Source organism: Taeniopygia guttata, chromosome 20 (assembly GCF_048771995.1).
Source record: "Taeniopygia guttata chromosome 20, bTaeGut7.mat, whole genome shotgun sequence".
NCBI lineage: Eukaryota > Metazoa > Chordata > Aves > Passeriformes > Estrildidae > Taeniopygia > Taeniopygia guttata.
In genome coordinates this window covers 8,803,204-8,828,945 of record NC_133045.1, presented here as the reverse complement: position 1 = coordinate 8,828,945, position 25,742 = coordinate 8,803,204, and the positions used below count along the sequence as shown (strand labels likewise).

Sequence of the window (25,742 nt, the reverse complement as noted above, 5' to 3'; positions counted from 1 at the left end):
CTGGCCAGGAATTTCTTTGCCCATATTGGCAAATTTTTTGGAATTTCTGCCAAGGGAAGTGGTGGAATTGCCGTCCCTGGAAGTGTTCAAAAAACATACAGATGTGGCATGTGAGAACATAGTTTAGTGGTGAGTTTGGTAGAGCTGCATTAACGTTTGGACTTGATAATCTTGGAGGTCTTTTCCAACCACAAAATCCCATGTTTTTGCAAATGGGACATGGTATGAATGCAGCACCCAGCCAGCTCTCCTCTGCTGTTGTCCCCTGGTCTGGTCCCACCATACCCAGCGCAGGAGACAGTGGGAGGATGGTGCTGACTTATTTGCACTGGAGAGGTCTTGGAGATTGTGCAGGGAGCAAGCACAGAGATGCAGGGACACTGAAAAAGCAGTGAAATTCAACAGCACACGTGCTAGTCCATGGTGTTTAATTTGCCCACTCAGTGAGGATGGAGCACTGGCACGTGGTGCCACCGTGGCTGTGCTGGGGGTCGGGTGCTTTGGTAGAGCAAAAGGAACATATCAGGACAACTCCAAGCAGTCTTGTGCTGCAGGAATATGACCTTTACCTGTTGTGCCAGTGCCTAAAACCCATTAGTAGTGTGATACCACCAGTCTCCACCCATCAGTAGTGGGTGTGATACCACCAGTCTCTGCCAGGGTAGAACCTGTGGTATAGTGGGTAGTGATGGATGGGAACGCGGGCTAGAAACACGTGGTCTGTAACCCTTGACATGATATTACACTCCTAATCTCCCCCTTGCACACCAAAAAGCACAGGAACTACCCCAATTACCCCAATTTCTCCTCCAAGCTCTTCTTTTTCCACGCACATCCTTTCCTTCTTGATGAGGAGAAAGCAACTCTCAGGGCGTGCTGAGCTATTGCAGTATTTACCTAAAATACAACACAAACTTCTAATTAAAGGAGAGGGGGCTTGGCAAAAGAATATTGCAGCTTTTCAAGTCTCCTGAAATCCTTTGTGTGGAACAGCTTTGGGAAATGGGGCCTGCTGCCACCCTCCCCCTCTTGGGAACATTCCCCAGGGCAGTGCCCGGGCAGCAGCTGCTGCTGCTCCGGGGGAGTCAGCCCAGCCTGACACACAAACAAATACCACAGGAGGAAATGCTTTCTTCCAACAAAGACCTGGGGAAGAAACCCTGGGCAGGAGGAGAGGAGGGGAGCGTACATCCTGCACCTGAGGAGCTTTGGGGTAGCAGGGGAAGCTTGGCCTCAAACAGAGGAGTGAGGAAAGGCAGGAATGGTTACAGCCACAAGCAGGTATGATGCAGATGCCATGCAAAAACAAGATATAATGGCATAAAGCTCCACCTTCAACAGCCTCTTGAACCTTTGTATTTCAGGACTGACTCAAAGCACAGAAGGTTAATACCTGCAGGTGTGGGGGGGCAGACACATGAAAAACAGCGCGAGCATTTAGGGTGGAAAAGGGATTTTGCTTGTTCAGCTCTGATACTCCTCACCCACAGGTGACAGAGGCTGAAAACATGTTCTACACAGAATTGTGCGTGCAGAAAGAGCAGGTGGCAGCAGGAACCCCCGCCCAGCGCCGATTCTGAGTTGCTCAAGTCTAAGAAATTGTGTCCTTGGTCGCATTAACAACTTCTGCAAAGTCTTCATTTGCATTTTAATGGCACTCTTTCTAGGAAGGTGGTGCTTGGACTCTGTTGCAATATAAAATGAAGAGGTAATTAAAAACATGCTGGAGTGAAAAGGCATTTTGTTTCCATTAATCAGGTTTATTCAGATTCTTTTCAAAATTAAAGGTATTTAGGGTACGTGGAAGGAAACGGGGAGAGGAAAAGACACGATGGAACATCCGTTTATTTAAATTACAGATAAAAAAGTGGAAAATACACTTTTTGTAAGGGGACATCCTACAGATTAAAAGCACCTTATAGAAATGTATTTGAATGAAGATTAGGCATAAAAGTCAAGTCTAAGATTTCGATAGCAGGTCTGCCTACTTGAAAGCCAGAGACGAAGGAAATATATAGGATGAGGGAAAGGAAACCACGGAGGAAATTTTTAAACCTTCGGCACGCGATTAGCCAGGCAATTACTGTGATTACACACCTAAGTCAGTTAACTATGCAAACGGCCAACCCCGCTGGGCAGAGATGCATTTCCCCAATTTCGGGCGCAATCACAGCGCGCAGATGTTGATAAAACAGTTTGCAAACGTTTTATCTGCTGGACCAGCTCCTGCTTTCACAATCCAGCGACCGCACGCAGCATCGAGAGCGATTCCCCGCTCGCCGCAGCCATCGTGCGATCGCGCCGACTTCCCCCACGCTCCAGACCTATCCTGCCCTGTTAAGCTCCGTCCTTTGAAATATAGGGCAGTTTCTACCAGAGCCCTCAGCGCGACAGTCAAAAGGGCAAAGCCCTGCTCTTTGTTGCAGCGGGAGGTTTTCCATTGCGGAGCTGCCTGTGATCTCCACGCGCTCTCATCTCATCCTTCCCCGACCACCGGCCTCGCTCTCTGGCCATTACGGGTCAGGGGGCTCCGAACTGCACTTATTTTACATTGTTTCGTTTCGGGGCATTGTGTGAAATACATCACAGCGCGTACAACAGGGGGAAAAGTGATTTTTGTTTTTCTCTGCAAGGTCCTGAGGCTGCGGCACTGCCCCGCTCCAACACCCGCGGCGGGGCTCAGGGGACGCGCCCCGCTGAGGGCGCACAGCCGCCCCTCCCGGGCCGGGCGCACCTGCCGGGGGCAGGAGACACCCGGGGAGGCACAGAGAGGTCCGGAGCAGGAGCGGGGGCGGGGTTACGATAGGAATCGGGACCGGGACCGGGACCGGGAGCAGCACCGGCAGCGACCCCGCGCTGCCGCCACCACCGCCCCCGCCTCAGCGCAGCCCCCGCGCTGTCCCGGCGTGCCCCGCGCGCCGCGCGCCCCCGCCCTCCCTCACTTCCGGTGTCCGGCAGTGGCAGCGCCGCCGGCGGCGCCCCCGCTCCCCCGGCGCAAGGGGAGGGGGCGTGGCGAAGAGGGGGGCGTGGCCGACTGAGGCGCCGCCGCCCAATCACCGCCCGCCGCTGGGGGAGAGTGGGCGGGGACAGCGCCGGCACGCGCCGCGCGGCTCCGCCCCCCCCCCCGCGCTCCCCCCCCCCCCCGCCCGCCGCGGGCTCGCGCCCCGCGCGCCCGAGGGAGCGTCGGGAGCGCGCCCGGGCGCCCCCCCCTTCCCCCCCTCCGCCGGGTTCTCCCCCCCCCTCCTCCGCCCTCCGCCCCCCCTTCCCCTTCCCCTCCCCACCCGGGAGGAGAGGCACGGAGTGACCGACGGAGCCACCGCTCCGGCCGCTCCGCCACCCCGCTCTCCTCCATGGGGCACAGGTAAGCGCGCCGCCCCCCGCCCCCCCGGGCGAACGGGGGTCGCCATGCTCGCCCCCCCACACACCCTTCGAGGAGCGGCGGGGAGCCCCCCCACGCTCCTCCCGCACCGCCGCCCCGCTGTTATCCCCGTTATTATCCCCCTTATTATCCCCTTTTTTTATCCTTATCCCCGTTTCCATCCCCGTTTTTATCCCCGTTATTCCCCCCGCCGCGGGGGGAGCGCGGCCGGTCGCGCCCTGCCCGCCGAGGGGGGCACGGAGCCTTCTTTGGGACGCGATGTCCTATTTGGTGTGGGTGGATGGCTTAACTTGGTAAGTGCCGGGTTTAACCCCCCTCCCCCGGCCCTCCCTCCCCTCGCTCCTCCGCCCGCCCCCCCCTCCTCCCCGTAACCTCCAAAAGGGGAATTTTCCAGCTGGTAATTTCTGCTGCGTCAACACCCAGCTCAAGGGAGAGGAGAAGAGACAAGGGGGCATTTTAACAGCAGCTCCACTTGCGGATAGCCAGCCTCAATCCCGGCTCCAGCATTAAAACCCTTTCCGCCCCCTAAAAACCAGCATCCGTGCAAGTTGGACCAAGAGTTTGTCAGGACTGTGGTTCAAAACTGCTTGGAAAAAGGGATGAGGTAATAATACTGGTGAAGCATGTTGTATTTCTCTCTTTCTGCGTGTCTCTCTTTCTCTTTTTCTCCCTCTCCTCTCCTTTTTTTTTTTTTTTTTTTTTTTTTTTTTTAAGCCAGGCCTGTTTTGGGTTATTGTCTCCCCCTAAAGCCAGACATAGATCGCCTGGCCTTGCCTCCATTTTAATTGCAGGCTGAAATGGGGGAAGTGACCCTCTTTTAAAAAAAGAAATACAAAAAAACCCAACAAGCAAACAAACAAACAAAAAAAAAACCTTGAAAGAATAATGCTGTTCCTTTGGGGGGGATCTAGGTGATTTTTCATAAGGCTGTAACAAGTGCAAAAGTGGCTGGAAATGTTCTCTGTCATGCTGGGAAACTAGTGAGGTGTCCTTCCCCCTCCCCAGAAAAAAGTGCTGGTAGAATTTGGCGGAGGGGAGAAGGAGAGGTGCTGGGAAAAGCAGGGGTTGTGCTGCTGGATTGCCTTTGTGTCTCTGTAAATAGACATGTCAGTTCCCAAAGTAATACAAGTAGTGTCTGATAACTCAATCCCAGATGACAAATAGAGAATGGAGCAGATTTTCAGGACTGTAATAGTGGGAGGATTTCTCTTTTGAAACGGAGAGGAAAAAAAATGTTGGTACCTCCTGAGGAGGTTCTTCTCCGGCACGTTATTGTGGAGCGGAGCATTCGGATGGAATCCGGAGACATAAACCCATATTTATTTATTTTTACACCTGACCGGGAAAAGATAAACAAAGGAGAGTTTAACAGCTCTTTAATGAATTCCTCATGCTTTTTATTTTGCAATGCCAATGATTCATTTGGCAAGCCTTACAGAACGGGATTATTATCAGCATTGTTTAAAGCCATGCTAATTAGGAAATGTGTTTAGCAAACAGTGGCATTGTAGACACCTGTACCAAAGTTCATGCGTGTATTTTAATTGCATCACTGGTATCATTTTTGGCATTTAGTTGCTGTCATTGAGATGTAGGTTTGTGGAGTCAATCAAGTATTTATTGAGTGTGGGTTCTCTATGCACAGATCAGCCCTGCTACTAATGCATTAAGTGTGTTTTCTCAAAAAAGACAGAGATTTTTTTTTCCTCTTTATTTTCCTGTGGAGATTATAAGAAAAGACAGTGATACCCAAGAAGAGTGAGAAAAACATAATTTTTGAAGAAGAAGCTTTCTCTGACTGGTTAGCTCTTTCACTTTAATCAATACTTCACTTTTACAGCCTCTTTTAATTGGAAATAAAATTTGAGTTTCCCCTTCTAAACTCTCTGTTTGTCAAGTTTTATATTTTGAAATCCTTAGTGATGGAAAAAAAATGGGTGGAGTGTATTATTAGTCACAATATTTTCAATATGTGGTGAGGAATTACAGCTTTGAGGTGTTTTTTGGGAGCTGACAGGGAGCAGGCAGAGGAGCTGCCCCATGGGCTGGAGAGAGAGCTACAGGACAGGATTCAGGGGGCTCCCAAATTGCTGAAAAATATTCCGTGGTTTGGTGCGTTCATGGGATAACTGAAATAGAAAACGAATCTTTTGGTTTTGATGCAGCGTGTCCAGGAGGGGGAAACTCACTCACAGTGAAACTTCTCTCGCGGTTGTTTTCATAGACTGTGTGTTCGCCTGGGTGGAATTGAGTCTGGTACCAAAACCAGGGCATTCTAGTAACTCTCAAGTTAGGTGTTTATTCCTGTGCTTTAAATGCTGCTCCGCTCTGGAGTGTGTAGGACTGAGCCTTTGAAAACATGACCTGTACTTGGGGTTCTTGGAGACTGGAGAAAATGGGCCACTTTCTCCCCGTGGTCTTTGTTTTCTGGGACAGTTGTACAACAGTGGATATGTTCTTTGCGAGAGGATTTTTTTTTTTTTTAATATCTGGAAGTGCTTAGAGGAAAACCAGTTTAGCAGCTCCCCCCTCCCCAGCAGCCCTCTGTCAAAAGGAAAAATGCCTCATGTTTGGAAGATCTGTTAATTGCCTGCTTTTCCTCTGGTGATGTGTTGTGTTTCTGTGAGGTTCAGCATATTCTTTTTGTCTTTGCTATCCACTTGGGTGGATTTTTTTTGTTTTGTTTTTTAGATCCGTGTTTTTGAAGTTTCTAAGCAAAGTTTCCTCTCCTCCCAGCAGCAGCAGCGCAGAGCAGGCTGACACCCAATCCAAACTGCCACTGCCTGCTTTCAGGGCAGAATTATTTCATAAACAGCTCAACCTTTCCCAGGACTTTTTTCCCTTCGTGTTGCCTGTTTTACTGGCTGCTCCAGAGCACTCTGTAACGCTTTCCAGATTCCCCCTAAATTGGTAAAAAGCATTCACAGGGGCTTTCCATGCTCCTATGTGCTGAGTTTAATGGGCAAACAGAAGGGTAGGGAGAGCAGGCTTAGTTTAAGTCTTTGAAGAGCTACCTGCAGTTGTAATGGTTATCCCACATGTCCGTTAGAATTCCCAGGAGGCAGCAATCTGTGTCTGCTCCTGGCTGTGAGCACTACCCTGGAAAATTCTGACACTTTACACAGAGGGATTAATTCCGTTTTTATATTTCTCTCCCGGCTTGCGTTTGGCAGGAATATTTGGAAGTGTGGAGCTCACCTGTATTTTCTGTGTGTGATATTTGAAACTGGGAGTGTGTTAATAGCAGAAGGGAGCAGGTTGTGTGCACAGAGCACGGGTCACGTTAGGAGAGACCTTGAGGAGTGGCTGCGAGGCAGAGGCAAGAATTTGGTCTGCGGGAAGTCCTGCGATCCTACTGCATCCCTAAAGCATCTCCGTGGGAGTTTTTATGATATTTGGGCAAACACAGTAACAGTCAGGGCTCCAGTGTTAAAATTTGTTGCTTCAAAACTTCACTTTATTCCCTTCCCGAGGACTTTTTGTATGTTTGTGTCTGCAGCCTCCTTAAATACATCCTTCAGTAGTTGGGTTTCTCAGTTCCCTCTGGATCTGCAGTCCTTCAGGCAGGATGAGAAATAAAAACCTGTATCACTTCATGTGGGGCTTCTTCCCTTGAGATTCAAGAGGGAAGAATCTCAACTTCCCTAAACAGATCGATAGTTTTCTGGTTTGTGCTGCCTTGGTGTGTTTGGATTCATAAGGGTGTCCAATTTAGAGGGAAAGCTGCTCTTTGGGACTCTGTTCCCATCCTCCAGCTGTTGATTGAATGTCTGGTGTGTAACTTCTCGTTACCCATCTCCCTTTCTGTGAAACAGGGGTTTACTCAACTCTCCCAAACATTTTCAATTATACTGATGAAAATTGTACTAAAAATGCTTATTCTTCATAAAGGCAAACCAGTGTGAAGTCCTGGATGAATTCCCTCTGGGATGTGGCGGAGTCCAGAGGCTCGTGGGTGGGGTTTGCTGTCCCTTACCGAGTCAGCTGTGGTGCAGTTATTTTCTGAACAGTTGCTTTAACTTTCTTTCATACCCATGTATTTAAGAAACATTGGGCTGCTGCTGAGATGTTGGTTTGGAATAGCTTTGAGCACAGGGTGAGATCCTTGACAGCCATTCTAATGAGATGGAAATGTGTCCCACTTGGCAGTGTTCAGTTGTGCATAGGCAAGGATGTCCCTGGCACAGAAGGGGAGAGGTGGCGTAGCTGAAATGTGACAGGTAGATGCTGAATTAGAGCTGAAACTCACCTTTTTGCCTTGATTTTTGGGGATGTGGCTGGCTTTTGTTCCAGCCCTGACAGTGGTGGTCTTGTCCTGCTGTTCACTTGACTCATGTGTGCCTTTGGGAAGAAAAACACCCTGCAAATGTTGGAAGTTGCCCTGTGTTTTCTTTATAGTGACTCTGAGTTGGCATCTCCTGTACTAGAAGGAGGCACCAAGGTGTCAGAAAATTCTACAAACATATCTAAGAGCTTGTGTGTGGACTAAAATACTATTAACAAGAATGTCAGTGTGTACCAGGGCCTTACCTGCCCAAGAACCCTACTTAGAAAATGAGCAGGGTTTTGTATATCAAAGAATATGTTCACACCTCTGTATATTGAAATACCTAGTTATCTTTCCTAATTATTTCCTTGCCATATATTGAACAAACTGCTTATTCCATCCAAGTGAGTTTGCTTCCTGGTATTTCTCACCCTGTGGAGAGGGGCTCTGCAGAAAGCTGATATTTCAGGGCTTTGCATTGCTCTCTTAGAGGAAAGGGTTAAACAAAATTTGCACCTTTTGCACTGATACAGCATCAGAGGAAATACCTTCCTGACTGGTGCTCAGATCATGCCATGAAACAGAAGAATCAATGGTCTGTATTGGACATTAAGTGCTTAAAATATCCAAACCCAACTAATTTAAGTGCCAATAAATGAAGTAGTCAGGGCCCAGTTGCTCTTAACAGTCCTGCTACTATAAGGTTGGAGAATGAGGTGGTGGCTAAATATAAAATGAGCTTTTTGACTTCCTTCTTGTTACCAATGTGTCCTTCTTGGCTTTGCTCCCCGCTTTTTAATTTTTTTTTTCAGTAGTAGTTGATCAAATCTGGATTATGAGATTTGTGCTAAAAAGTAAACCAGGATCCTTACCCAAGGCACGGAGGGCTTGCACCATGAATTACACAGACAGAATTAGGCTGTTCTCAGAGCCCTTAATATGTTATCTTTAGTTTTGCACTGGATAATTCTTTTAGATTATTCATGACTCCTTGTGTGTCTTTTCTGTCTTTTAGGTGATCTTTCTCTTGGTTTTTATCCATGCTTTCTTCTTTTTAAAAATCACCTCATGATTCTTCCTCCTTTGGCTCCTTCCCTTTTTATGTATTGAGTTTGGGAACTTTGGCAAAGATCCCCTAATTAAAAAGCCAAAAACCAATGAGAAAGTTTGGGGGAAATCATTCTTCAGGGCAATTCCCAGTGTGATAAGTTTACAGTTCTCTAATCCTCTTTTTTTTTAAGGTACTTTTTGTGTTGTTTTTTTGACTAATAGATGCACAAGGACAGAGTTTTTTTGCTTAGATTTCTTTTGTGACTTTTTAAAGTAGCTTTTTAAATAGCTTAAGATCTTGTAGGAGATCTTAAGGAGATCTAATGGCACTTGGACAGGTAAATGTCATATGAGCCACAGGCATTTGAATTTTTTTTCAGGTTGTTTTTTAATCTTTGCTGCTAGAGTAACAGATATAGCTAAATTCTTATTTTTTTGATGTCACCAGACTTCTCAAGCCTGGTACCCTGTACCAGTTCTGCCAAGTTCTTGCTGTGTTCTACAGGGTCCATGACATGAGGAGTGTTGGGTCTGTTCTTCTCCTGCTGCCACCAGATGAGAGAGAGAGAACAGAGATCAAAAACAGGGGAATGATTTGAGCAACTGTTGCTGTGCCAGGGTGGGACACAGGCAGATGGACAGAATTGGAAGTTATGGGAAATGAATAAGGGAAATGCAGAGGAAATCCAAGTGCAGTGGAAATATTTCTGCAAGAGAGCAGCTGGAACTGGGTTCTCACACCTGTGCCCTGTTGCAAAGGTGCATCCTGTGGGATTAGCAACTTGTTACCCACTGGAATATTGTATTTCAGGCTGCATAGCTTTTACAGGCATGGAAAGTAAAGCTGTTGTTAGTTATTTACATCTTCATTTTTGTGTTTGGGTTGTTTGTTTGGGTTTTTTAAAGTTTTTTTAATGTTTGCAAGATAAGCAAAGTGCTTTCCTCAGTACCTTTGTGGATGCTGCTTGGTGGTTAAAATCTGGGGGTCATGCTGGCTTTTGAAGACTCTGATTCAGTCGAACTGGATGGGAATAAAACTCAAATCTCTTCCTTTCACACAACATGGACACATCATTTTTCTGTGACCTTAGGCAAATACTTTGGTTTGGAGGGGAATCACTATAACCATGAGTTGAGATTAATTCCAGCCCCATTTAAAGCATGTGGGTGGCAGAGGTCACAGAAACATTTACTGAAACTTACATGTCAACTGAAACAATGTTAATTTTTTAAAAAATCCTTTTATAAACTGCTGTTTTTTTAGAGTGACATTTTCAAAGCACTTCTGGAAGCATAGTCAGGAGTTGTTAACACTCTTAATACTGGTATGTGAAACTCTTTCTTTACATTAACACAAGGGCTAAGTAATTTTTCCTGCATGATTAATTATAGGAATATATCAGACTGTTTCTTGTTAAGATGGCAAACAGTGTTGTAAATGTGCAGTTATTTTAAACATTGCTTGTAATTATGTGACACTGAAGGGCTTTGTATTGAGTTAAAATTTGGATTTTAATTTTTGCCTCCTATTCATTATGTTCCCAAACACAGGCCGTCTGATGAATCTTCTGGAGCTTCTTACCAGAGACCATTCTCCTCTCTTCGTTGAAACATGCACTGTCCAGCTGTGAAACATTGCAAGGATTATTTTTGCTGACAGGAAACACTTTCAAGTATCGGTAAGTTCTCACCATTTCACAGATATTTTTGTCATGTGGTATAGGAAAGAGAAAGGGGACCTGGAGAGAACATCGTTATGAGGGCTGGCACCTCTTCATAAAACTTGACTTAACAATTATAACAAAAGCTCATTTAGAAATCTTGGTCATCTGCAAAAGTTGGAGAAATACCTCTGGCTGTTCTGCTCCTTCCTGTGGCAGAGGTGTCTCCATCTATCATGGTCACTCGGTTCTCATCTGTTTGATCACAAGAGGGAAGCAGGTGCACAGCTCCAAGCAAAGAAGAAAAAGTGCAGGGCTCAGTTTTGCCATTTTTACCAATCTGTTCTGGCTCTTTTTGTGCTCTGGGACAGGTGTAAGTGAGAGTTTTAAACAGTAATAGCCCCAAGTCTATTATACATACACCTTGTTACAGTTTGCTAACAAAATAATTTCCCATGTGTCTGTGTTGGTCTGGCTCCCTCACTTCACCACTTTATTTTTTCTTAACTGTCCAAATAACAGCACTAAAAAGAGCTCGCCAAAACAATTGCTATGGAGAAGCAATCAGAAATAGAGAAAGGCAAGACTTGGCAGTCCAGAATAGAAACAGAGAACAAAGTCACTGGTGTTTGCTTCAATTGGGTCATATTTGTTTTCAAGATTTTCAGTTCTGCTGTTTGCCATAAGAATGCTTGGATTTTCCTTATTACTTTATTTGTTTATTAGATATTTTATTTCACCTTCTATAATAGCATTAATTTGTGTTGGAAAAGCTTTCTTCACTTTTCCCTTCTGATGTTTCCTTTCAAAATCTGTTGCTAGAGAAGGTCAGTCTTGAAGTCACCAGTATTGATTTATAGCTTATTTTCATTAAGAGACCTAATCTGTGTATTGAAGATATTTGAAATGCAGAGATCAAAAAGGACTTTATTATGGCTAATAATATAAAATTTTGAATAAAGTAGACTGAGAAGCGTTAGATTGTAAGTTAAATGTTGCCAGTGTGGTGTATATGCTATTCTGAAGAAAATAAAGTCAGTTTTATACAAGAAAAATAGATGTATAAGATGATAGTTTTAGTGGATGTGTCCTCACAGACAAAAGCCTTGGTGTAGTTGAACTATTCCTAATCATTGTACCTTGTAACCATAAACACTCAGGTTTTCTCTTAGGAGCTTGTCTGTAAATGTGTCTTATTATACCTAAATATCTGTATTTTACACAAAACTTTACAAATCTTGAGTTTGGTCTCTTAACCCAGAATGGTGTCAACTACTACAAACTGGCAACTAAACATTTCAAGAGCAAATTCTCCTGAGTGTTCCACTGCAAATTTCCTTCAGGAGCTGTACTGGTAGCTTTTAAAGCTGAGTATTTTATAGGTCAGATAAGGTGAGTCTCTTTAAAGAGTCATTAAAGTGAGAATGTTTTGAAAAGCTCCCAAACAGGAAACCCTGTTGTTCAAGGGTCTGATTGAAGTTTTAGTAGCTAAAATTAGATCTTTTTGTTCCCATACCTTTAAGAAGTAACTCTTGTTTACATTATTACAAAGTGGTAGCCAGGCTTTAATTACTTTCAGTATATTGATACGCTTGGAGTTGACTTTTTTGGAATTTATTGAGTCACAAGTAAGGATGTCATAACTGTGAGTTTGGAGGGAAAGGACTTAAAAATATTTCACTGTTAGTTTACTGCTAATAATTCTTTCTGGTTTTGTTTTTTGTCATAGTTCTGTCTTTCTCCTACAAGAGTTCACACCAGTGCTGTCAGAAGGTCACTATCAGGGCACTGCCTGTGCTGCCCTGGGGCTGTTGATGTCCTCAGCTGTTGTAGGAGAAACACTAGACCTGGAACCCAGTTTGTTACTGGTAAGAAGTAATTGTCTTGGATTTTACTTGTTTATTTATTCAATATTACAGTTTAGATGTTTTCATTAACTAAATCAGTTAAAATCACTTGTCACTTTTAATAACAATATAGCAAAATATGCATATCTGGTCTTTTCTTTATCCCCCCCTAAAATTTCTACACTTACACTTTCTAAATTTTGAATTCTAGTTACCCTCCTCCCAAAATGTGGAGCACAGCAGTGCTTCACTTACCTCTCATTTTCAGTCCTGGTTTTCTCTTGAAATTCTTCATGTGCTGTCAGAGCTAATGAAGGTTAATAAATGGATTTTTCTGTGAAATCCTGTGTTTTGATTGCTGTCCAGCTTCTGCACATTGGCTGACCCATAACCAGGGGAATAGTTTGACAAGTGAAAGGCCACAGCCAAGTGTCTGGTTTAAAGTTTTGGAGTAGAGTGAAATGTTTAATGATGACTCCCTGCCATTTTAGGTTGTGCTGTTGGAGTTAGATTTTCCTTGTGGTTCTTGTTTGGACTGTGGAATCAAAGCTTTAATGGTATGGTGAGATGCTGGAAGTGTACAGTGTTCTACTCTGCTGTTTGAACTCGTGGACTTTCTGGATTGTATCTGCTACAGATTCTAAACAGAGATGTTAATTTAATGCTCTCTGTGATGGGGCAACATTGGCTTGAAGTTGGAGAAATTTTAGTGAATCCTGATCAGACCAAGGTTAATAAATTTGTGTAGGGACTTGGGGCTCTTTTTGCCCTGCAATCACTGACAATTCATTTGGGCTATCAAACTTGGTAATGAAAATGGAATTAGTATTTTTCTTTAAGTTTACTGAAAATCATGTGCCTCCCAAATCCCTGCCCTTTCTCTACTTCTATAGTTGTTCTCAAGGTGAATGGTGAAACTTTTATTTCCTTCCTGTGAGTCCCAGCCCATGGGGCTGACCATGCATTGTTGGGCTGCAATTAAATGTTCCCATGCCTGCTCATCAGGAAGTAGTGGTACACCTTGTTTGCATGAAACCCTGAGCTCTGAGTGACCCCTCTGGCTCAAAGGTCTGGTTTGGTCTATTTGCAAACATCTGCCTCTTTCTCCTCCAGTTCAGAGCTGTGGTAGGAATGACCAACTTAAAACAACAAATGATTGGTTTTGGGAATCAGAATAGGGTAAAGGAGTTTCTTTTTTGGCAACTGTTCATTTTTGTTAGCTGTCACTTCTATCTATTTTGGACAAAGCTGATTATGTGAATGTTATTTGATGTTATATAGTATCAAGAAATTAAAACTCTTTCAGATTTGTGTGCTGCTGTTCCTCAAACACATGTGAGAAAACACAGCTCTTGTGGAGATTTGTGCTTGTAAAGCTCCTGAACAGCGTCTTTGCAGAGAGTTACCATCCATGAATATTCTTGAGGCTTCCTTTTCTCTCCTTTACTGTCCCTTTCAGCTCCTAAAAGGTTTTGTTCTCCATTCTTTTCAGCACAGGGCAGATGGGGAGTAGGAATCCTGTGCATTTCTGTTGTCTTTAACTGGATAAAAGTGAAACTTGCATGCACACTGTGTCTTATTGTGCAAGGAAACATTTCAAACCCAATCTCACCTTACACAGCTCCTTTGCAGAGGAATTTTGAAAATGTTGGAATGTCTTGGGAGTGGAAACATGGACAGGACACAGGGGAAGCAGGGAAGTGGGGTGTGTTTGTTGGGTTTTTGTGTAATAAAGCATTGGAGTGAATTGGAGTTCTTCCTTAATCTGTTTTTACTTTTCTCTGAAGGGAGAGGGGGGAGGAAACAACACATTTTTGGTGAAATTCCAGTTGGCATGTTTTCTCTAGGGAGCGGAGTGGTGGAGGAGTGCACTAGTGAGCATTTTGGTGCTCTTTTCCTTTGGTCCTTGGTATTAAGTGTAGAAACATGCTGAGAAAATTGATACAGATAAAGTGCCATGTAGTTTAAATCTTCAGTTCACTTACATTCTCAGAAAAGAAAAAGTAAACAAGCAACAAATAAATCCTAACAACAGCAAACCCTCCCATCCACAAAAACCTTCAGGCCATTTTTTTCCCCTGTTTTCCTTCTGAGGGAAGGAAGTTTATTTTTGTCCCCACTATTTCCCAGGGGACTGCTCTGTAGAGGATTTTGTGTGCAATTCATTTCTCATCTGTGACTTTTTGTCAAAATTCAAGTAATGCACTGAGATTTATACGCAGAAAAATTGTGCCCCCTAATTTTAGTGATGTTAAAATTTTGGTTAGAAGACTCATTCCTGGCCTGAGAAATTTGCCAATAAATAAATATTTACTCTTCTTGAAATCTTTCCAATGGGAAGTGAAGAGTGATTTAGACTCTTACTGTGCCATCAGGTGCTGTTTTTATGTTGAAATAACTGTAATGACAGTGCAAAATAAACCACTTTCATAGGTTCACTCTAGCTAGGGTTAAAGATTGTATAAATTATTAATGCTTATTTCAAGACCACGGTTTTCTGATATGAGAAATAAAAGCAAGCCTGTATCTTGACAGAAGTTTGCATGAAAATTACTCTTCAATCTGCTCACCTTGTGTTCTTTTTGCTGTTAGGTGCAATGGTTTGGGACATTTTTTTTTATTTTTTTTAGTTCTTTTTGGAGAAGGAATAGACTTGAATTACTGTACTGCCTGTGAACTGGCTTATGAAGAAAGCCTGATCTGCTACAATTTTATTTTGTGGGAAATCTTCAGATGAGCTTTCCCGGTTTGTTGGCTTCCTGGAAAGCTGTGCTGTGGCCACATGGCCTAAAGAATCCTGGTAGATGCTCAACTTTTAAAGCCTTCATGTATTAAAAAGACCTGAAATAAACAAAAAAAACCCAAAAAACCAAAAAAACCATAATTAATCTCTGAGGTCTATTTCTAAGAAATCTCCAGTTTATTCTATCTTCACTGTGCTTCTACAAAAGTTTGAAGGGTACAGCTTTTCTGAAGAAATCTTTCCACAACATTTTTTAAGTGGAAATAAACATCCTTACCAGGGAAAGGAAAAAAAAAAAAAAAGAAAAACAAACCATCAACAAGCCACAAAACAGCATGTGAAATTGGAACACAAGAACAGGGTTTTAAAGCTTCCTGAATTTTTAACTACTAGCAAATTGCCTTAAATTTAACTTGGATTAATTCCCTAGTGATCCTTGACATTAAACGGATGTTCTGGTTTGACATGGGTAGACAGAAAACTAATTAATTCCTCTGAATTTGAGGCATATTTAATTTTCTCCCCTAAAGACCTCTTGTTTGAAAGGTACAATGCTGTGACAGATGTTGGATGTGGAGTGATGGGTGTGAGGGAGCAGACCTTGTGACAGAGGAAGATCAAGACATCTCCAGTAATAATTCCTGATTTGGAAACTGCTACATTTTATTGATTTCACTGAACACAGGAGTATCTGCCTCACTGCTTGCTTGAAGGTGCTGTAATGTGCCCACCTCAGTGGTCAGAAAGGAGTCTTGCAGAGATTTTTGTGTCTTTGTGTTTAGTAAAAAGTCCCTGATATCTTTTCTCTGACCTTATCTTCTGTTTCCTAAAGAGATGATCAAGAGCCCCATCCACCCATCTCAATGCCTGAACCTCAAACTGCTCCAGTCTAAACCAAAAGTAGCAAGGGACATATTTTAAATTCTGTATTTCTGCCACAGGCAGCTTAAAAAAGGACAAGATGTATCTGAAGTGGACTGTTATCAGGAGGGGGGACCTGACCCAATGAACTAAACTGAATAAATGTATGAGATAGCAAAGAAATAAAATCTCAAGGAATTGATACAATTTCCAGTTGAATATTTCCAGTTGAAGAAGGAAAAATGTGCCTCAAATTCACAAGAGCAAGTGGAGACATTGACAAATACTGTGATGCTAATCTGTATGAAATTGAGGAAGACAAAATTATCCTTGCAGGAGATTCCTTGCCCTTCCTCCCCACAGTTCCAAGGAGCTGGTGTCTTGGAATGTGTATTTTAATATCCATGAAGGAACAGTGAAAGGAAATGCCATATCCAGAACATTCTGACCCTTTCCTCATTGTGGGCTCTGAGGTTTTCTTACATCTTCCCCTGAATTGTGTGGATATGGCAGCTGTTGGAGACACGACTGGTGATGGACAACTCACTTTATCCTATGTGGCAATTCATATTTCCTAAGGGGACTAAGCTGACTCTTCAGCTCCTAAAAGTAGATGCAGTAGTGGTTTCTGGAATAAAGACAAAACTGAACTGTCACTCTGCCTTAAGAGGTGGTTCTTTGCAACATGGAGATGTTGGGAAGTGCTGGCAGCCACCTCCAGAGCCTGGATTAGAGAGATGCTGTGCTGGCCGCTGCCATCACAACCTTTCCAGGCCAAACACCTGAAAATTAATTTATTTTGCTTTCCATACTCCCCAGCCCAGATTCTTGGTTTCATTTTCATCGATTTATTTTGTTTATTTAAGACAGAGGTGGTGTCTGGGTGAGGATTTGGTTTGAGGTCTCTGGGCAGATTTCTGTGGTAAATAGGTGTGTGCAGCTGCACTGGTATTGACCTCTTTCAGTTCAATTGAAAAAAAAAAAAAAAGAGAGGTTGGCTTCTCTGTCATTCTGTAGAAAAGCTGCATGGTTTGAAGTGGATGGACACAATTCAGCCTGCTGGTGTTGCAGGAAGAAGGTCCTTCCTCTCTAGAGGGAAGCAAACATTTCTCAATGATCAGGGACCAGCTGGCCTTGCAAATTGGGATTTTTGGGGCTGCAGAGAGGCAGCTCCATCCTTGCAGAACTGGAGGAGCTTGGAGCAGTCTTGCATAACTTGAACTTTTGCATCATCAGGTGGCTCTTTAGGAGAAGGTCCCACCTCACGGATGTTCTGTGGGCTGGGAGGTGCTTTTCTAGCCCACAGTGACTAAACTGCAGCTATTTTGCTCCTGGCAATGATAATAATAGCACAGGGTAGGGGAAGGGGGCAGGGTAGTTGTGGATCTGTGTTCCACAGCCCAGGAAACACACTTGAATGTGCCAAGGAAACTTCCTGAATCCCGGCTGTGCTGCCCAATGCCACCAGCCAGTTTGAGCAGATGGGGCTGGATTTGCGTGTGAGCTCCGTGGATGTTAGAAAGGTGCTCCAGGCTGGAAAGATCCTCCTTAATGCCAGTGCTAACCCTCAGCCATGTGTGCTTTAAGGCTCTACGACCTCAGAGGTTTTGTTTTTGTAAGTAACAACCAGTAGCCTAAATCCAGGCTTCTGATGAGTGTGCCTGCACATAATAACATATGGAACTTGGTCCAATTTTACAGTTGTGTGTTGACATGTGGATCCTCCTATCAATTCTACAGCTGGGACTTTTTATATTGGAACAAATTTTAAGCTTCTAGAGAAAGGAGTAAGATATCCTTCACCTTGCTGCTCTTAAGTAGTTGGACCATTAAACCACTGTTCCATGGTAGATAAATTTGGATAGTAAATTCCACAAAAAGTGGCATAAGTTAGAGAAAAATGACAGAATTGAATACTAAAGGATTTGTAAAGCTGTGGAATCAAAAGCAAATATGGAGTTGCAAAGATAGTAACTGGAAAAAATTCAGTCTGAAAATCCTTACACTGCTGATTACGGTTGACATTTATGATATTTTTTTCTGTTTTGGGGTGTAAGAGGAGGATAATCTGGAGCATAACTTAGGAGATACCTTGCTGCTGGCACCAGTTAGCCTTTTATTTTTGATAATACTGCCAAAGTTTATGAAAGGTGATCAAATGCTCTGTGAATTTTTCTCAGCTTTATGTTGGTCATAAGGATTCTTTCTTTAGGTGATCATGAGAAATTCTCTGCTCAGTATCTGAGGGTGGCTGCAGGGTAAACTTGGAGAGGTAAAGCAAGGAAATATCATGTTTATTGCAAAGTATTGCTTGTAAGTAGTTGAGCTTCAAATAACAATAATTTCGTAGTTGTGATCTATTGCCCATGTAGTTTGGGTGGGGACTTAAAACTTTTCTTGGATTTGCTCGCTGCTCTTGTGACTTTTAAACTATTTTTATAGCCCCTCCACAGGAGTATAACAAGGGAAATGCTGGGTTCAATTGGCTCTTGCTGTTTGAGGATTTCAGCTCCTCTGTGTGCTACACACAATGCTTGTTCCTTCAAGGAAAATGTGTTACAGTGTGCCCCTCAGTAGGCTGTGGGCATCTGAGCATGGTTTCAAGTGCAGCATCTCTTTCAAAACCAAACTTTGACAAATTCACAGTAAAAACTGACAGCTGTTGTTCTCTGGTTACTTCAGATGGGTTTTTTTACAAGTTTGTAGTAATTTAAAGAAACATTTACTCTGGGATGTTATGAGCCACTGAAGGATTGGCTTCAAATCTAGTCCTTTTTAATGTAAATTATTTGAAGTCTGGCCAAAGTAAGGTGCATTTTGTAAGGAATGTGGAGGCATTGCAGGCAGTAGCTGTAGTTGTGGCACTCTTCCCAGATGAACCTGTTGCTTCTTTTGGTGCAACCTGGGGTTTGTCTCAGCCTTTTCTTGGATTTTGTAATTCTGTCATTTCCTTCCCCCTGCAGGACTTGTGGAAGAGAAAACATAAAGATCTCCAAATGAATAACCGAAAGGAAGATATGGAAATTGCTTCCCACTACCGTCACCTGCTGCGGGAGCTGAACGAGCAGAGGCAGCACGGGATCCTCTGCGACGTCTGCATCATCGTGGAGGGCAAGATCTTCAAGGCTCACAAAAACGTCCTCCTGGGGAGCAGCCGCTACTTCAAAACCCTCTACTGCCAGGTGCAGAAAACCTCTGACCAGGCCACAGTCACCCACCTGGACATCGTCACCGCCCAGGGCTTTAAGGCAATCATTGACTTCATGTATTCCGCACACCTGGCGCTGACCAGCAGGAACGTCATCGAGGTGATGTCGGCTGCCAGCTACCTGCAGATGACAGACATCGTGCAGGCCTGTCACAACTTCATCAAAGCAGCTCTGGACATAAGCATCAAGTCTGATGCCTCGGAGGACCTCGTTGATTATGAGCTGGGAGCCCCTTCCAGCAGCAGCACGGACGCTCTGATCTCGGCGGTGGTGGCTGGCAGGAGTATATCCCCCTGGCTGGCTCGGAGAACGAGCCCAGCAAACTCCTCTGGGGACTCAGCCATTGCCAGCTGCCACGAGGGAGGGAGTAGTTATGGGAAAGAGGATCAAGAGCCAAAACCAGACAGCCACGAAGACATTTCATCCCAGTCTCTCTGGGCTAGTGACATGGGCTATGGGTCTTTGCGTATCAAAGAGGAGCAGGTGTCACCGTCCCATTACGGAGGGGGTGAGCTGCACTCTGCCAAGGATAGTGCAATACAGAGTGGGTTCTCAGAGCAAGGAGTGGGGGATGGCTGGCAGCCCACGGGCCGCAGGAAGAACAGGAAAAACAAAGAAACTGTGAGACATATTACACAGCAAGTGGAGGATGACAGCAGGGCAAATTCTCCTGTGCTGCCGCTTTTACCTGCCTCAGGATGGCCGTACAGCAGTCGAGACCCAAGTAAGTAATACTTCAGTTTTTGGGGATGAAACTGAAAGCGTTGAGTTAATTAGATCTGTTTATGGGATGATCTTATCAGCTTCTGAAACAGGAGCTTGCCAGAAATACAAAAATGTAGAAACTTGTGTTGCCAGCAATTCAGAAGCACCAAGCACTGAGTGGTTCGGTGAGGAGCCCGAATGGAGGCTGGTTCTCCTGTAAAAATGATGGTTTTGTTTTGGTTTTTGAACTCCAAAACCACCACTCTAGTTGTTGGGATTAATGAGAGGAAAGGTTAATTTTAGTAGGTGTGGACATTGATGTCAAGGTTGAAGAATTTTCCTTTCACCGTATATTGATGATGTAATTACACCACACACGCAGGTGTAATTTAGTCTTACCGATAGCATCTTCAGAATTTCCTGATATTCAGGTGTCACTTTCTCTTTGGTAAGAAAACCACCATAGCTTTTTGCAGGTAATGGCAGGATAAGTGTTTAGTAACTCTCAAGAACAACATGTTTTTCTGAGGCATCACTAGGGCTTCAAGTGTATTTTGATGTGTGGCTTCTTGTGGTCTGAGACAAGTGGCTGGGTTTTAAGTGTGTAGCCAGTGAGAGAACTGTTTTTTTGACTTCATTTGAATCTTCAGTAGTTATTTTTTTGTCTCAAGATAACTGTCCCATTTGATTCATTAACCAGTGGCAATAAATAGATTCAGGAATGCTTCTGGACTAGGAGTTTGGTGTTTTTTCCAAGGACTTATGAGAGTGTGTTAGTAAACTCTCTCAAGCTGACTTCAAGAACTTAGTCTGTGCTGTGAGTTAGCCTGTGTTTCATTGCATACCAGAATCCAAGTCAGCCAGGAGAAGGGTGTGTGAGATTATAGACTTTTATGTTGCCAAATTTGGATGAAAAAAACAATACAAAGAGTACTGAAAGTCTTTAAAGTCTTTATGGGCTGAAGAAGGAGGTTGAAGTTGCTCACCTACTGGAGTTTAAATGTGGTTTTCATTGAGCAGTAACTCTCCAAATGTCTTGAGATTTATTATGTTTTATGGTTATCTGCTGCAGCAGGATAATTGCATGTAATTATTCTAATTAGCTGATGATAAAATCTAAACAATGTCAGTTAGAAGAAAAATGCAAGATAATTTAAGGCAACAGTGATTTATGAAGAATTTCAATTTTTGCAATACGTGTATTTTATCCTTGTTTTGAGTGAAGACTCAGCATGGATTACCTGGTCTCTGTTCTCATGCAACTATTTTTCATTTTCCATGGCATCCCATAAAAACAGCTCAATCACTTGTGCTGTCTGAGGGATGTGGGTTTGGAGGCACCTGGAGTGAACCAGACATGTTGGAGTGGCTGCAGAAACAGAGCTGCAGCTCTGATCCTCTTGGAAACCTGGATGTAGACTGAGTGTTTTTATGGAAAATAGTGCACAACAGAAGAGATTGTATTACTGGAAGCTGAATGAAACTTAGATTATTTAATTCCTAATTGTTAGGGAATTAAATTGCAGTGGCTGTTTCGCAGATAAGAGAAAGATGGCTCGGGGGCTTGACTCAGTGCAGTGCTGAGACAGCATGTCAGCAGACACAACAAATTATTTGTTCCAAATCTTGCCTTAAATGCAGTTTCCAATAAAGGAGGTGGTTTCATTGGTGGGAAAAGGGCAACTGGATGGTGGTGGTTGGGAAGAGTATCAATATCCAAATAGTGCTGGTAAAAGAAAAGGAAAAAATGAATGGCAAGACTTGCTGCTGTCCAAAATGAGCAGATTTGGGGGCTGCCTGTGCTGGCAGTGGCAACTGGCAGAGAGCAGTGTGTCCATGAGGAACAGGAGGGGGGTGTGGGGACTGAGCTGCTCCTGGGCTCCCCATATTGGCCATCTGGAGAGGTGAATGCAGGTGAAATTCTCCTTTCTGCCCTGCTGGACAGGGAGGTTCCTCTGCATTGTGGGGCCTGAAACTGTGGAATGAGTACATGTGAGCTTAGCAGCAGGGATGGTGTCTGCAAGCTCTGCCTGTGTTGTAGGTCATGTTGTGGTGTCTTTGGGGATTTTTTCAGTATGATTTCAAAGTATTTGAGATTCATACATGTTCAGTTTCGGTTAACCTTGGACGTCTTGTCCACAGGCAACCTCTCGTGTGGTAAGCCTGTGGTTTGGGGGAGATCAAATGGGCACTCAGGTGAGGCTGCTGCTCTTTCACTGTGAAGTAAAAGCAACCCTGCTACCCCAAAAATACCCCTGTCTGTGGCCCTGCAAGCAGTAGGGTCTTCTGGTATTTCCCATATCCAACAAATGGGAGAAATTTTTTCCTGCGAACTTCATATCCTAAGCTACAGGGTAGTGCTTAGGCTGGATTTTGGTACCCCAGGTTCCTCCCTTTCCTGTTAGAATTCATCAGTGTTGTAGGGGTGTTGCATACTTGACTCCTAAGTATGAAGAATAATTGATTTTCTTGTGTGCAAATGGGTAATGACACAGTGCAGACGCTTGTAACAAGTATTCGGGTTGTGTTTAAATTTCAGATTGAAGTTGTCTTTGATTTAGTCATGTCAGGTTTCATTTTTTAAAACAGACTTCATAGTCTAGGGCTCTCTTTTACCTCATTTGTTTAGAAATGTCCCTATCAGCAGTGTATAAAGCTAAGATGGAAAGCTGCTCACTCACTGAGGAAATGGGTGTTGAATGTTCTTTCAGAAGTAACTGAGAGGAAAGAAAGTTACCTAGAACTCTCTGTTCGTCAAGGCTTGTTCACTTTTCTGATCCTATCAGTTATTTTAAGATGCTGCTTACTAAGGCTGAAAGCTCTTGCTGGGTTCACTGGGGTGGTTTACAAATGCCTCTCTACTGCTGGGCTAACACAGACATTGCATTCTGGAAATGGAAAAGCTTCTTCAAAGCTCAGTCTTCCTCCTGAAATTGTGTAAGGTACTCTTTTGGTCTTGGTTGCCAACAGCACTGCGTTTCAGCAGCGCTTTGGGACTCTTGCAAGTAAGCATTGCATCACCCTTTAAATTCAGTGATTATTGGGCAGGATTTTGACGATGAAAAATACGCTTCCTACTCCTCTATTATATATAGGATTATTTAATTCCTGTTATATTACAAAGAAGCACATTGCTGTCACTGAAACTTTGCTTTTCAAACAACTCAGCTCATTCACACTCAGCAATGATGCTGCTTTCAGTGGAAAAACATTCTTATCAGTACAGGCAGGTGTGTTAAAGTGTCCCAAATATTTAAGTAGACTGTTTAAATACAAATCAATGACATCTCAAAAAAAGACATAGATTTTATTTAAGTGGCAAGGGTAAGAAAATTCTTTGTGAATCCGTTGATTTCCCATATGCTGGTGTGGTGCTGTTGAGAGTTTTGGAATCTGACAACATTGGAGATTAAAATAAAAAGGAGTGTCTGAGGTTATCATACTAATGGTAATCTAACATAATGGAAATAGCAAGAGATTGTTAATGTCTACCATGAAGATTGTCTTTTTCATCCAAGAAAGAATGATCAAATAGGATTTGCAGAAGAAAGTAAATGGAAAACTGAGGTGCTGGATTGGGACTGTGATTCAGCTCTCAGTTTCTCAGAGTGGTGTCAGTCAAGCACAAAGCTTGATGAGCACCATCTTTTCATGCTAGTCTCTATTTATTAATTTGGACTGTCTGTTTAGCATCAAACACATTACATTTTGTCTTTCTCATCCTGTTTGGGTTGTTCAGGATGTCAATCTGTCATTCCTTGTAGGAAACATTAATATATATGTTTTCCTCATCAAGACACATTAACTTGAAGCAGCAGTTTGCCAAAGTAAACTGAAGGATGGGCTTTTATAAATAATAACTTTATTCATAATTGAGCCAAGAAGAATTTCCTCCATGGACTTGCCAAAAGAACAGGTCTGCCTTTTATTTTATCCCTTTTTCTTGAAATTTATAGGTTTTCTAAAGAAACATGGTTTTTAGTCTTTGCTAGTTTTTGTCTCAAAGGTGCTTACAAAATTCAGAAGTAGTCTTGTGCCTTGAACATCTTTATCTGCCTTAGGTTCCTGTTCCTTTAACCTTGCTGGATAAAAGTTTTTCAGGATTACACATCCTGAGTGTGTGGACTACAGGATCAGGTGGTGTTTGGAAAATGGATATCTTCACTGTTAAGCCAGCAAAGTGTTGATGGTTTTGCCTCTTCACGTAATGGAAAACTGTCACTTGAAGGGTGTCTTCTGAAGAATTTATTGACGCCTTTATTAATGTGTTAGTTCAAGCATGGTTGTTATGATTCAGGAATTTATTTCCAAGGAAGTACTCCCACACATCTTCTGAGTGTTTGCACCCAAAAGCTGCAAGTGAATTTTTGTGTGCCAATTGACTGTGAAATGAAGCTAATTATTTTAAAAACAGAGCAGCCCTTTCTAAAGGCGCTACAGTTTGGGAACTCTTTTATTTCTCTTAATATATGTATTGGAATTGCTGTGTTCTGTTTAGAAGAGCTTCAGGACTTGAGTAAGCCCAGACTTGTGACCTCCATGGGAAGGACAGGCAGGACTTCACTCTGTCCTTCTGACTTTGCAGAGCTCACAGTTCCTTTAACGTTTTCCCCATCAAAATCTTTAATTATGCACAAGTTTCCTCCCTGCTGGTGAGGAGCCGTTGGAGTCGCTGGTTTTGCAATGCCACACGTGTGGCTGCTGCAGGAGCTCTGCTCCCCGGGAAGCCTGGAGACAGCTGGTGTCGTCAACATTCCCCATCCCTTCTTCTGTCTTGGTTTCCAGAGAACAAGTTCTGATTACAGGAGCTGTTGGGGAGCACAGATGCTGAACAGTTGGATCACACAGGGAGCTTACGTTGCAAAAGGCTTCAGAGGCAGGCAAGGAAGGACTCCTTCCAGATGAACTCAATGAAGTTTCTGCAGGTGAGGTCTCTGGACTTGAGTACAGGCAGGTGAATGTGTGGATTGCCTTTGTACAGGATGGTTTTATTCTTGAAACAAAGTTGGGTTTTCTCAGCAAGCTACTGGGCTTTTTGTATCTCTGTCCCTTTGTCAATGCGAATCTTCAGATCTTCCCTTGATTTATATTTTCAAGTCATTATTAAATAATTCCGTGAAAATTCCTGTTCCCGTTGTGGTATTTGGCAAGCATATTGGCCCAACTAGAGGAATCCATCTTTTGCAAAATGACAAAAGGGGGAAAAAGATGAGTGTGGTGTTGGTACTCAGGATTCAGGTAAAGGTTTTTGCTCTGTTCTACAAGACAAAAGTGAATGTATTGAAGGAGGCGCTAAGAGAAGTTTTGGAAGCAGGCAGTGTTGAAATAATCCAGCCAGAAAAGTCACTGGGACAGAATACAGTCAGTTACTTTCCCTTTAAATGGATTTTGCTTTGAAGAGAGGGAGTCTCCAGTACCCCTGTCATGGCCTGAGTCCTGGTTGCAATGGGAAAACTTCAGGTGTTTTAATGGTTTGCTACAGCTATGACTGAAAACTGGGCTGGATAAAATTTCAATTGTCAGATCAATGTCTGATGTCCTAAAAATCAACACAGGCTCAAATTTTAATAATTTCCTAATTTTAGTTTGTTATTTAGACCTATTTTATGCCTAATTTTGGAAGGATCACTTTTTAAGCAGGATAGATGTTTTGGATTAAAACAGTTTATTGGAAAGGTGTTGGAGTATTTTTGAGGGTAGGTAATAGTAAACTACAAATTGCCTGCCACTTGGAAAATTAAGTCATTACTGCATTTTTCCACCTTCTTTTACAGCCATGACGTTGCAGTTATGGTGCAAGGTGTTAAAATCTTTGCTGCAGTTGAGGGGGTTTTGCTGGGGAGATGTTTTGATACCCTGCTGGGCAGTGATGCAGCCAGGCAAGGAGGGGTTACAGCTCTGTGCTCTTATGCCACCCCCTGAATTCTTTCTTAGCCCAAAATCGGCTTAGCCTGCATTCCTCGGGCTTAGGAGCTGCCCAGGTTTCTGGACCCTCTCTGGAACTCTTGGTGTGCCTGAAG

At 43.4% G+C, this 25,742-nt stretch overlaps 1 protein-coding gene across 9 annotated transcripts in view; it reads left to right on the top strand.

Annotated features, from left to right (window-relative positions):
- Window positions 1-3,239: 3,239 nt before the first annotated feature.
- ZBTB46 (zinc finger and BTB domain containing 46) overlaps window positions 3,240-25,742 on the top strand; it is a 52,425-nt gene continuing 29,922 nt past the window's right edge. For 2 of the 9 annotated variants that reach the window (XM_072916887.1, XM_030288401.4), the window contains exons 1-5: window positions 3,240-3,361; window positions 3,803-3,983; window positions 10,248-10,375; window positions 12,087-12,225; window positions 18,772-19,741. In XM_072916887.1, coding sequence (XP_072772988.1) covers window positions 12,172-12,225; window positions 18,772-19,741 — 1,024 coding nt within the window. In that variant the 5' untranslated portion in view covers window positions 3,240-3,361; window positions 3,803-3,983; window positions 10,248-10,375; window positions 12,087-12,171. Of the gene's footprint in view, window positions 3,362-3,384; window positions 3,673-3,773; window positions 3,984-4,208; window positions 5,181-10,247; window positions 10,376-12,086; window positions 12,226-18,771; window positions 19,742-25,742 lie in introns of those variants that run through there. The other 7 variants (XM_030288402.4, XM_030288399.4, XM_030288400.4 and 4 more) reach the window with 7 other exon arrangements.